Here is a 12,991-nt window from a genome sequence, read left to right as displayed (position 1 = left end):
TTCTTTGTGCTTCAGCCATGATGAATTCCCTGCAGTTCCAACATTTTACTTGTTCCTTCTTGCCACCTGGCCTATGCCAGAATCCCGTAATTTATCAAGAGGGATCCTGGAAAAGTGTTATAAGTACTGATTTAGAATCAGACAGAAACAGATTTGAATCCCAGTTTTGTCATTTGCTAGCTTGAGAGAATGGGTAAGCTCCTTAACTTTTATGAACCTCCATGGCCATATCTTCTAAGTGGGATAACAATAGTGTGGATGAAGCCTGCCATATCAGTAAACAAAGGGTGTACAGCCATCAAGTCATCAGCCATTGCAGTCACCCCCGACTGCGCACCCTGGGGGATTCAGGATGGAAAAAAACAGGATACTGGCCCTATGAAGTTAAAGTGCATATCAAAGGAATGATTTCAGTGAGCCCAGACTCTTGTCTTCCCATACACAGAAAAGTGCTAAATTCATTAACTTGAGATGTCTGTTTTTTTTCTTTAATTAACAATAATCTTTTGATGTTCCCATTCCCTGTTTTCCACTTAATGTTAGGGTGAGATTCATGACAGCCAGGGCTACAGGCAAGCAGTACAAGCCCAAACATGTACAACGTCAGTGCCATGTAACATTGGCTCTTCCACGGGAAGCCCATAGCCTTACCTCCCACCCTGGCCACCCTGGCCACTGAGGCAGCCTCAGAAAGACACCAAGGTAGAAACAAGATTCTGCAGTAAGCTGCTGGAATGTTACAATGCTTTGGAGCTCTTAACAGTTTTCTCCAGGCTGCCCTACCTGGAGCCAGCACCATTATTGTTTTTTTCAACCTCAGCTCTGACACCCTCCTCCTCACACTTTCCTCCATATGCCCCTTTGCCCCTTGGCTTCCCAGGTGAATGACAAGCCACCGCAGGTGAGCCTTGCATCCTCCACCCACTATGCCAGAACCCACCCCCCAAAACATATTTGCCCTTAAGGAGCTTCCAAACAGATCCTAGTGGATGAGACTTAGGAAGCAGCCAATAAAAAAAGCAAGACTTGCTACAAAATGTAGGAGCCAAACAGGCCTGCTATTATCAGCGGACAGTCATGGAAAAAGGTATAGTTGAGACAGGTTTTGTAGGATTAATAGGACTTTAAGAGACACAAATGAGAGGCATTCTCTGCAGGGAAATCGTGCACAGTGTGGATATTATACAAATGAGGAGGTGCAGTGAGCCTGTGAAGTGGGTTAACGTAAAGATGTTATGGGAATTATGACTGGACCATTTTGCCTTTTCTCATGTATGTGTTTCAGTGTTGCTTATTGGAGAATGAGCATATTAGCTTAGCAGAATTGCCTACACAGCATATTTTAAAGCAGTATTTCCCAAAGTGCTTCTGTGTAAAATTAGTTTCATGGAATGCTCTATAGAAAAATAATAGTAATAATTTAAAGAAATGTTGAATATTCTTTTTCTCTCCCTTGAATATTCACAAAGTGCATGAACTTATTTTAAAGTATCTGAATTAGTGTTATAATACTAAAACCTGACTTCCCTGGGAAAAGTAATCCTCCCCTATTTATGTCACTATAGCATCACACTCTTTCCCCTCAAGACACTTTTGAGTCTGTAACTATATTGTATATTTATTTAAAATATTTTATTGACTGCTTCCCTACCAGCATATATACTCCATGAGGACAAATACCTGGCTTATCTTATTTACCATTTTACGTAGGTAATCTAGTACAATGCCTGGGTATATAATATGTGCTCAAAATAAGAACAAATGATGAATAAAACTTGTTCCTTTTTAACTTTGCCTGTTTCAACACTTTATAAAGGATAGGGCTGGAATTTGAACGAAGTACTGCCAGATTCTAGTCTCTTTTTTCTTTTTTTTTTTTTTGTGGTACGTGGGCCTCTCACTGTTGTGGCCTCTCCCGTTGCGGAGCACAGACTCCGGACGCGCAGACTCAGCAGCCATGGCTCACGGGCCCAGCCGCTCCGCGGCATGTGGGATCCTCCCGGACCAGGGCACGAACCTGTGTCCCCTGCATCGGCAGGTGGACTCTCAACCACTGTGCCACCAGGGAAGCCCCTCTTTTTTCTTTTTTAAATTTAATTTTATTTATTTTTTTATACAGCAGGTTCTTATTAGTTCTCCTTCTTATACACATCAGTGTATATATGTCAATCCCAACCTCCCAGTTCATCACACCCCACCCCCACCCCCTGCCACTTTCTCCCCTTGGTGTCCATACTTTGTTCTCTACCTCTGTGTCTCTAATTCTGCCCTGCAAACCGGTTCACCTGTACCATTTTTTCTAGGTTCTACATATATATGTTAATATACGATATTTGTTTTTCTCTTTTTGACTTACTTCACTCTGTATGACAGTCTCTAGATCCAACCACGTCTCAACAAATGACCCAATTTCGTTCCTTTTTATGGCTGAGTAATATTCCGTTGTATATATGTACCACATCTTCTTTATCAATTCGTCTGTTGATGGACATTTAGGTTGCTTCCATGTCCTGGCTATTGTAAATAGTGCTGCAATGAACATTGAGGTGCATGTGTCTTTTTGAATTGTGGTTTTCTTTGGGTATATGCCCAGTAGTGGGATTGCTGTGTCATATGGTAGTTCTATTTTTAGTTTTTTGAGGAACCTCCATACTGTTCTCCATAGTGGCTGTATCAATTTACATGCCCACCAACAGTGCAAGGGGGTTCCCTTTTCTCTGCACCATCTCCAGCATTTGTTGTTTGTAGATTTTCTGATGATGCCCATTCTAACTGGTGTGAGGTGATACCTCATTGTAGTTTTGATTCACATTTCTCTAATAATTAGTGATGTTGAGCAGTTTTTCATGTGCTTCTTGGCCATCCGTATGTCTTCTTTGAAGAGATATTTATTTAGGTCTTCTGCCCATTTTTGGATGGGTTTGTTGTTTTAATATTGAGCTGCATGAGCTGTTTATATATTTTGGAGATTAATCCTTTGTCCGTCGATTCGTTTGCAAATATTTCCTCCCATTGTGAGGGTTGTCTTTTTGTCTTGTTTGTAGTTTCCTTTGCTTTGCAAAAGCTTTTAAGTTTCATTAGGTCCCATTTGTTTATTTTTATTTCCATTACTCTAGGAGGTGGATCAAAAAATATCTTGCTGTGATTTATGTCAAAGAGTGTTCTTCCTATGTTTTCCTCTAAGAGTTTTATAGTGTTTGGTCTTACATTTACATCTCCAATCCATTCTGAGGGTATTTTTGTCTATGGTGTTAGGGAGTGTTCTAATTTCATTCTTTTACATGTAGCTGACCAGATTTCCCAGCACCACTTATTGAAGATACTGTCTTTTTCCCTTGTATATCCTTGCCTCCTTTTTCATAGATTAGTTGACCATAGGTGTGTGGGTTTATCTCTGGGCTTTCTATCCTGTTCCACTGATCTGTATTTCTGTTTTTGTGCCAGTGCTATACTGTCTTGATTACTGTAGCTTTGTAGTATAGTCTGAAGTCAGGGAGTCTGATTCCCCCAGCTCCGTTTTTTTCCCTCAAGACTGCTTTGGCTATTCGGGGTCTTTTGGGTCTCCATACAAATTTTAAGATTTTTTGTTCCAGTTCTGTAAAAAATGCCATGGGTAATTGGATAGGGATTGCAATGAATCTGTAGATTGCTCTGGGTGGTATAGTCATTTTCACAATATTGATTATTCCTATCTAAGAACGTGGTATGTCTCTCCACCTGTTTGTATCATCTTTAATTTCTTTCATCAGTGTCTTATACTTTTCTACATACAGGTCTTTTGTCTCCCTAGGTAGGTTTATTCCTAGGTATTTTATTCTTTTTGTTGCAGTGGTAAATGGGCGTGTTTCCTTAATTTCTCCTTCAGATTTTTCATCATTAGTGTATAGGAATGCAGGAGATTTTTGTGCATTAATTTTGTGTACTGCAACTTTACCAGATTCATTGATTAGCTCTAGTAGTTTTCTGGTGGCATCTTTAGGATTCTCTATGTATAGTGTCATGTCATCTGCAAACAGTGACAGTTTTACTTCTTTACCAGTTTGGATTCCTTTTATTTCTTTTTCTTCTTTGATTGCTGTGGCTAGGACTTCCAGAACTATGTTGAATAATAGTGGTGAGAGTGGATGTCCTTGTCTTGTTCCCAATCTTAGAGGAAATGCTTTGGTTTTTCACCATTGAGAATGAGGTTTGCTGTGGGTTTGTCATACATGGCCTTTATTATGTTGAGGTAGGTTCACTCTATGCCCACTTTCTGGCGAGTTTTTATCATAAATGGGCGTAGAATTTTGTCAAAAGCTTTCTCTGCATCTATTGAAATGATCATATGGTGTTTCTTCTTCAGTTTGTTAATATGTTCTGTCACATTGGTTGATTTGCATATATTGAAGGATCCTTGCATCCCTGGGATAAATCCCACTTAATCATGGTGTATGACCCTTTTAATGTGTTATTGGATTCTGTTTGCTAGTATTTTGTTAAGGATTTTTGCATCTATATTCGTCAGTGTTATTGGTCTGTAATTTTCTTTTTTTGTAGTATCTTTGTCTGGTTTTGGTATCAGGGTGATGGTGGCCTCATAAAATGAGTTTGGGAGTGTTCCTTTTTTGTAACTTTTTGGAAGAGTTTGAGAAAGATGCGTGGTAACTCTTCCCTAAATGTTTGATAGAATTCACCTGTGAAGCCATCTAGTCCTGGCACTTTGTTTGTCAGAACATTTTTTAATCACAGTTTCAATTTCTTTACTTGTGATTGGTCTGTTCATATTTTCTGTTTCTTCCTGGTTCAGTCTTGAAAGGTTATACCTTCCTAAGAATTTGTCCATTTCTTCCAGGTTGTCCATTTTATTAGCATAGAGTTGCTTCTAGTAGTCTCTTAGGATGCTTTGTATTTCTGCAGTGTTGGTTGTAACTTCTCCTTTTTCATTTCTAATTTTATTGATTTGAGTCCCCTCCCTGTTTTTCTTGATGAGTCTGGCTAATGGTTTATCAATTTTGTTTATCTTCTCAAAGAACCAGCTTTTAGTTTTATTGATCTTTGCTATTGTTTTCTTTGTTTCTATTTCATTTATTTCTGTCTGATCTTTATGATTTCTTTCCTTCTGCTAAGTTTGGGTTTTGTTTGTTCTTCTTTCTCTAGTTCCTTTAGGTGTAAGGTTAGATTTTTTATTTGAGATGTTTCTTGTTTCTTGAGTTAGGCTTGTATTGCTATAAACTTCCCTCTTAGAACTGCTTTTGCTGCATCCCATAGCTTTTGGATCATTGTCTTTTCGTTGTAATTTGTCTCTAGGTATTTTTTGATTTCCTCTTTGTTTTCTTTAGTGATCTCTTGGTTATTTAATAACATATTGTTTAGCCCCCATGTGTTTGTGTTTTTTTTTAATGTTGTCTGCCCTGTAATTCATTTCTAATCTCAGAGCATTGTGGTCAGAAAATATGCTTGATATGATTTGAATTTGCTTCAGTTTACTGAGGCTTGATTTGTGACCCAAGATGTGATCTATCCTGGAGAATGTTCTGTGTGCACTTGGGAAGAAAGTGTAATCTGTTGTTTTTGGATGGAATGTCCTATAAATATCAATTAAATCTATCTGGTCTGTTGTGTCATTTAAAGCTTGTGTTTCCTTATTAATTTTCTGTTTGGATGATCTGTCCATTGGTGTAAGTGAGGTGTTAAAGTCCCCCACTATTTTTGTGTTACTGTCAATTTCCTCTTTTACAGCCATTAGCAGTTGCCTTATGTGTTGAGGTGCTCCTATGTTGGGTGCATATATATTTATAATTGTTATATCTTCTTCTTGGATTGATCCCTTGATCATTATGTAGTGTCCTTCCTTGTCTCTTGTAACATTCTTTCTTTTAAAGTCTATTTTATCTGATATGAGTATTGCTACTCCAGCTTCCTTTTGATTTCCATTTTCATGGAATATCTTTTTCCATCCCCTCACTTTCAGCCTGTATGTGTCCCTAAGTCTGAAGTGGGTCTCTTGTAGACAGCATATATATGGGTCCTGTTTTTGTATCCATTCAGCGAGCCTGTGTCTTTTGGTTGGAACATTTCATCCATTCACCTTTAAGGTAATTATCACTATGTATGTTCCTATTACCATTTTCTTAATTGTTATGGGTTTGTTTTTGCAGGACCTTTTCTTCTCTTGTGTTTCCCACTTAGAGAAGTTCCTTTAGCATTTATTGTAGGGCTGGTTTGGTGGTGCTGAATTCTCTTAGCTTTTGCTTGTCTGTAAAGCTTTTGATTTCTCTGTCGAATCTGAATGAGATCCTTGCCTGGTAGAGTAATTTTGGTTGTAGGTTCTTCCCTTTCCTCACTTTAAATATATCATGCCACTCCCTTCTGGCTTTTAGAGTTTCTGCTGAGAAATCAGCTGTTAACCTTATGGGATTTCCCTTGTATGTTATTTGTCATTTTTCCCTTGTTGCTTTCAATAATTTTTCTTTGTCTTTAATTTTTGCCAGTTTGATTACTGTGCATCTCGGCATGTTTCTCCTTGGGTTTATCCTGCCTGGGACTCTCTGTGCTTCCTGGACTTGGGTGGCTATTTCCTTTCCCATGTTAGAGAAGTTTTCCACTATAATCTCTTCACATATTTTCTCGGGTTTTTTCTCTCTCTCTTCTCCTTCTGGGACCCCTATAATGTGAATGTTGTTGCATTTAATTTTGTCCCAGAGGTCTCTTAGTCTGTCCTCATTTCTTTTCATTCTTTTCTTCTTTATTCTGTTCTGCAGCAGTGAATTCCACCATTCTGTCTTCCAGGTCACTTATCTGTTCTTCTGGCTCAGTTATTCTGCTATTGATTCCTTCTACTGTAGTTTTCATTTCAGTTATTGTATTGTTCATCTCTGTTTGTTTGTTCTTTAATTCTTCTAGGTGTTTGTTCTTTAATTCTTCTAGTTCTTTGTTAAACATTTCTTGCATCTTCTCGATCTTTGACTCCATTCTTTTGCCGAGGTCCTGAAGCATCTTCACTATTATTATTCTGAATTCTTTTTCTGGAAGGTTGCCTGTCTCCACTTCATTTAGTTGTTTTTCTGGGGTTTTATCTTGTTCCTTCATCTGGTGCATAGCCCTGTGCCTTTTCATCTTGTCTATCTTTTTGTGAATATGTTTTTTGTTCCATAGGCTGCAGGATTGTAGTTATTCTTGCTTGTGCTCTCCGCCCTCTGGTGGATGAGGCTATCTAAGAGGCTTGTGCAGGTTTCCTGATGGGAGAGACTGGTGGTGGGTTGAGGGGAGTGTTGCTCTGGTTGGCAGAGCTCAGTAAAACTTTAATCCGCTTGTCTGCTGATGGGTGGGTCTGGGTTCCCTCCCTGTTGGTTGTTTGCCCTGGGGCAACCCAACACTTGAGCCTACAGGCTAATGGCAGACTCTGGGAGGGCTCACGCCAAGGAGTACTTCCCAGAACTTCTGCTGCCAGTGTCCTTGTCCTCACGTTGTGCCACAGCCACGCCCCGCCTCTGTAGGAGACCCTCCAACACTAGCAGGTAGGTCTGGTTCAGTCTCCTGTGAGGTCACTGCTCCTTCCCCTGGGTCCTGATGTGCACACTACTTTGTGGTGTGCCCTCCAAGAGTGGAGTTTCTGTTTTTCCCAGGCCTGTCGAAGTCCTGCAGTCAAATCCCACTAGCTTCAAAGTCTGATTCACTAGGAATTCTTCCTCCCGTTGCCAGACCCCCAGGTTGGGAAGCCTGACGTGGGGCTCAGAACCTTCACTCCAGTGGGTGGACTTCTGTGGTATAAGTGTTCTCCCAGTTTGTGAGTCACCCACCCAGCAGTTATGGGATTTGATTTTATTGTGATTGCTCCCCTCCTACCATCTCATTGCGGCTTCTCCTTTGTCTTTGGATGTGGGGTATCTTTTTTGGTGAGTTCCAGTGTCTTCCTGTCAATGATTTTTCAGCAGTTCGTTGTGATTCCAGTGCTCTTGCAAGAGGGAGTGTCCAACCTCTTTTGATCATAGATTGGTATATGTTGTTGTCCCTGGCCACCACCTAGGTTTCTTGATGTTACAGTTTCAATCTTGGGCATATATTCCTACTGATTACATTTTGAAGCTTGAACAACTGTCTGATATGCCCAAATTTCTTTGTATCTTCCAGGCAAAGACTGCCACCTAAAAATGTTTACTACTACCGCTGCCCGGACCATAGGAAGAATTATGTGATGTCCTTTGCATTTTGTTTTGACCGAGAAGAAGATATTTACCAGTTTGCTTACTGCTACCCATATACGTACACTCGCTTTCAGCATTACCTTGACAGCCTGCAAAAGAGAAACATGGATTACTTCTTCCGGGAGCAGCTGGGTCAGAGTGTGGTAAGGCCCATTCAGAAATGGGAAAGCTGGGGGAGGAGCTTAGCACTGTTTTTTATAGAATGCAAATAATAGATATTGGTGCTTTGTAGACTATATGCTCTGGAAATTTAAAAAAATCATTGTTTTTTGTGTGTAATATTTTGCTACTATGGCCACCAGGAAGTCAAAGAATAGGATAAGGCAGGTGCGTGTCCTTCTGAATGAAGCTGATAAAGCTCTCTAACAAAATACAAAAGTTCTGGTGAATCCCCAGAACTGTGAGATAAAAAGAAGGCTCTACTGGGTGTTACAAAAGGTGTGAAAGCATTTTATGAGTCTAAGCTTACGAGATGAAGAATAAATTTGCTTTTTAGTGAATTTAACTTGACTGCAGTGTAGGTTAGCAGGTGGTGTGCAGTGTTTGTGCTGTCCACAGTGTGTTCTATCTCTGCTATCTATTAGTTCCCCAACCCTTCTTCCTTCCTCAGGTTTAGTTTTCTGGGTCTGGAGATTTCAGTCTTAAATTCTATACTATATCTATACTAAATTCTGTTACTGACATAACAAATTGCCATGAACTTGGTGGCTTGAAACAACACAAATTTATTATCTTACAGTTCAGGAATAGTCTGAAATTGGCCTCTTTGGGCTAAAATCTAGATATCAACAGGTCTGTGTTCCTTCTGGAGGCTCTAGGGGAGAATTCATTCCACTACCTCTCCCAGTTTCTAGAGGCTGCTTGCATTCCTTGGCTTGTGGTTCCCTTTCAGTCTTCAAAGTCAACATTGACTTATCAAGTCTTTCTCATGCTGCACCACTCTGATGCTGAATCTCCTGCCCTCCTCTTTCACTTATAAGAACACTTGTGATTACATTGAGCTCACACAGATAATCCAGGATAATATATCCATCTCAAAATCTTTAACCAAATCACATCTGTAAAGTCCCTTTTCTCATGTAAGGTAATATATTCACAGGTTCCAAGGATTAGGACTTGGACATTCTGGGAGAAAGGGTGCATTGTTCTGCCTACCACACTTTCCTACTGTCTTTTCCTCTTTTTCTCCCTGCCCATCCCAGGATCTAAAAGTGTCCTTCACATTGGATGCATAGGTTTTGTTCTCTGCGGTCAGAAATACTTCAGTTGCTAGTAAAGAATATCTTCCCTCTACTCTAATCCTCTTCCTAACAGTGCTTCTGATGGGTGCCATGTATATCTGGTGCCTATATCTTTTGAACTGAGAATTGGGACACATGGTGTATTAGTCAGCATGCTAGTAGGAAACAGATGGCAGCCTCACATTAGGATAATTTGAGGAGAGCTTAATAAATGGGCTGTTTACAAGGTGTGGGCACTGTGTACAGAAACCATGGGGTATAGTGCAGTTCCCTGGGGCTAGTAACAGCTCAAAGGGTGTGAAGGGATGAAATGGGTAACAGAACCCAATAGTAGAGAGTCATGCAGTGGGCCATCTTGAGTGGAACAGTGACCTTCAGTTGAGGAAAAAAGTTAGCCTGAGATGATCCCACAGGGAGGGAGCTGAGAAAAATAAATACATAGAGCTCATTCTCTTACTTCCCTCTGATCTACTGCTAGGGGTTCCTACTGGCCAACCCAATTGGAAATCAGAGGGCAAGAGAGCCCACTGAAGTAATCCATACAGATAAGTTTCCCTGAACAAAGAAAATGATGGAGAAGGGCAGAGAGTGGTTGTAGAGAGCCAAATAGAACATATTAGTCACACATGGTCTGATCAACAATGTATTACTGGAGACAGTAGATTATTTCAGATGGGACTGTTGGAGAAATCCTGAGACGAATGTTTGCCAGACATATGACTTATGATATAAATTAAGAGAGAAAGAGTTTCATTCACTACTTGTGACTTATTAAGTGTGGGATCTGTTCATTTCATTCTTGTGTCCACTGCAGCCCTCTCTTAGATTTATGCCAGGCAGAATGTAGGTGTACACTGAATGGCTATGGAGTAAATGATTGAATGAATGAAAGAATGAATTAAGATATATCTAGAGACAATGTGAGGAGCTAAGAGCATCAGAAAGCTGATAGGAGGAATAATAGGATAAGTTAAGCTTCCAATAACTAATATACAAAATACATACCTAAAATAACAGCTCATTAAATGAGATAGAAGTTTATTTCTCTTCCATATATAAATCTAGATGTAGGCAATCCAGAGCTGATAGTGTGGCTCTGCTCCTTGAAACTCTTAGGGAGTCAAGTTCTTCCAGCTTTCTGCCCTGCCATCCCTGGGATGTGGCTCTCAAACTCAGTGACAAATATGGAATTCTGTCACATCCATGTTCCAGGCAACAAGATTAAGAAAGTAGGTGGAGAAGGGAGAAGATACAGTATTGTGGCACTTTCACATTTATCCCATTAGATAGAACTCATGTCCACACTTAACTAAAAGAAGGATGAGAAATGAAGTCTTCATTCTGGGTGAGCTAAAAATTAGTAGTCCTATAGATATGGAGGTGAATTAATATTGAAGGACATCCTGAAGTTTCTGCCATAAGAAGCTTGAATTATGTGTTCAGCTCTAATACCAAACTACTCATATGACCTTGAATGTTACTTCCCTTTTCTGGGGACAAGTTTTTCATCTATAAAATGAGAAAGTTGAAGTTGATAGGGGTTTTTAAATTATTCTTTGAGGAATTCCTCAGTTAGAGTAAAATAATTCGAGACCACTGTCCTACTTCAGACCCTGTGAGGGGTACTGTAGGGATATATAATGGAGTATACAAGTCATGTTGTACTTCCAGAAATGTATTCCATACCAGAGGAAATAAGACATTTAAAAAATATATATTATGTTTTTTTAAAGTATATAATAAAGGATCCCGTGAGTTGTTTAAAGAATTTATGGTCAGACTAAACACCATGGAGAAGATGGGCTTTACGCCGAGTTTTGAATGATGGGTAGGATTACTGAATACAGAGTTGGCGAGAAGGTAGCCCAGAGAGCAAGAAACAGCCTGAGTCATTGCATGATGATAGTTGGTCAGAAGTCTGGTTTGATTGGAATAGGGAACCTTCCTACTGGAAGATAAGGATAGACAGGAAGATTAGGACCAAACTCTGAAAAACCTTGATTGTCATATTAAAGAATTACGGCTGTATCCTTTATTCAGATTCAACACACAGACACTAGGTCAGGCACTTTATATGTACTGTCTTACTTGTTTCTCACAACAGTTTTGTGGGGTAGGCAGAATTATCCCAGTTTGGGGATAAATAATCTAAGGCTAATAAGTTACTTGGCTAAAGCTACATGGCTAGTTCAGGACTAGGCCAATGTTTAAACCCATGGCTTCTAATGCTGTGCCCTGGCGCTTTGATGGACTCATTGCTCCTTTACACATTGGACCTACTAAAATCCCTTTTGAGAAAGGGATTATACCTTATCCAAAGCTACATCTTAAGAAAGTAAAGTTAGTGGAAGTGCAGGGTGTACCTCTGCTGGCTAAACCAGATTAAGGGAGCTCTGTGTGTTGGCTCCATCCCCCTGATCTGGGTCTCGAAGCAGATACCAGAGACATTAAGGCCTTCTGGCATACTCTTGCAGACAGGACAGTTCTTGGTTACCAGAGCGTTTGATATGGCTTGTGACTGAAGCCACCACTATAGTTAATCCCTACTCCAGTTTGGAGGGAGGATAATTACAAGTAGGAAGGCTAAACATGTCAACAGACAATTCTTAGAGCAGGCAGGAAGCAAGATTTTGAATTTCTAGTGCTGGAACTATTAATCACCATGGGCGTAGCTGCTATTGCTACTGATTATATCATCCAAAATGGCATTTTATTTTGTTATTTACCAGTGGCCCTTTCTAACACCAGCAAACAAAATCCCTTTGTGCATACATCAAAGCCACAATCTGACATTTAAGTTAAATACATCATAGGAAAGATCTTTATTTTCTTGTTGTTATAACACTTTTATTGAGGTATAATTTACATACTATAACATTAACCCATTGTAAGGGTACAATTCTGTGATTTTTAGTAAGTGTATAGAGTTTTACAACTATCACCACAATCTAATTTTCGAACATTTCATCATCCCCAAAAGTTCCCTTGTAAATCCCCACTTCCACTCCCAGCCCTAGGCAACTATTCATCTGTTCTCTGACACTGTAAATTTGCCATTTCTGAACATTTCCTGTAAGTGGAATCATGCACTATTTAGTCGTCTTTTGCATTTAGCACCTTTCACATAGCATTACATTTTTGTGGTTCATTCATGTTGTAGCATCCATCAGTAGTCCATTCATTTTTAGTGCTGAATAGTATTCCATTGAAAATATATACCACACTTTCTTCTTCTGTTCTCCAGTTGATGGACATTTGGATTGTTTCCAGTTTGGGGCTATTATGAATAATGCTATTATGAACATTCATGTGCATATCTTTGAGTGGACATGTGATCACATTTCTCTTGGGTAGATTTCTAGGAATGTAATCATTGGGTCATATAAGTTCACATTCAACTTAAAAAAAACAAAAACCAAAAAACGTGCCAAGCTGCATTCCAAGTTAGTGCCATTTTGCATTCCTACCAACAAGGTAGGAGAGAGGGTTGTAGTTTCTCCATGTGCTTGCTAACACTTGGAATTACCTATATTTTTCATTACAGCTATTTTAGTGGTATGTAGTGAA

At 39.6% G+C, this 12,991-nt stretch overlaps 1 protein-coding gene across 1 annotated transcript in view; it reads left to right on the top strand.

Moving 5' to 3' along the window:
* AGBL4 (AGBL carboxypeptidase 4) overlaps positions 1-12,991 on the top strand; it is a 1,274,144-nt gene that overhangs the window by 732,811 nt on the left and 528,342 nt on the right. The window contains exon 4 of the mRNA XM_065887781.1: positions 8,110-8,326. Within this exon, the coding sequence (XP_065743853.1) occupies positions 8,110-8,326 (217 nt within the window). The remainder of the gene's footprint in view (positions 1-8,109; positions 8,327-12,991) is intronic.

The sequence above is a fragment of the Phocoena phocoena genome, chromosome 1 (assembly GCF_963924675.1).
Source record: "Phocoena phocoena chromosome 1, mPhoPho1.1, whole genome shotgun sequence".
Lineage (NCBI taxonomy): Eukaryota > Metazoa > Chordata > Mammalia > Artiodactyla > Phocoenidae > Phocoena > Phocoena phocoena.
The sequence above is the reverse complement of the archived record's forward strand: the minus strand, read 5'-3'. Positions and strand labels throughout refer to the sequence as shown.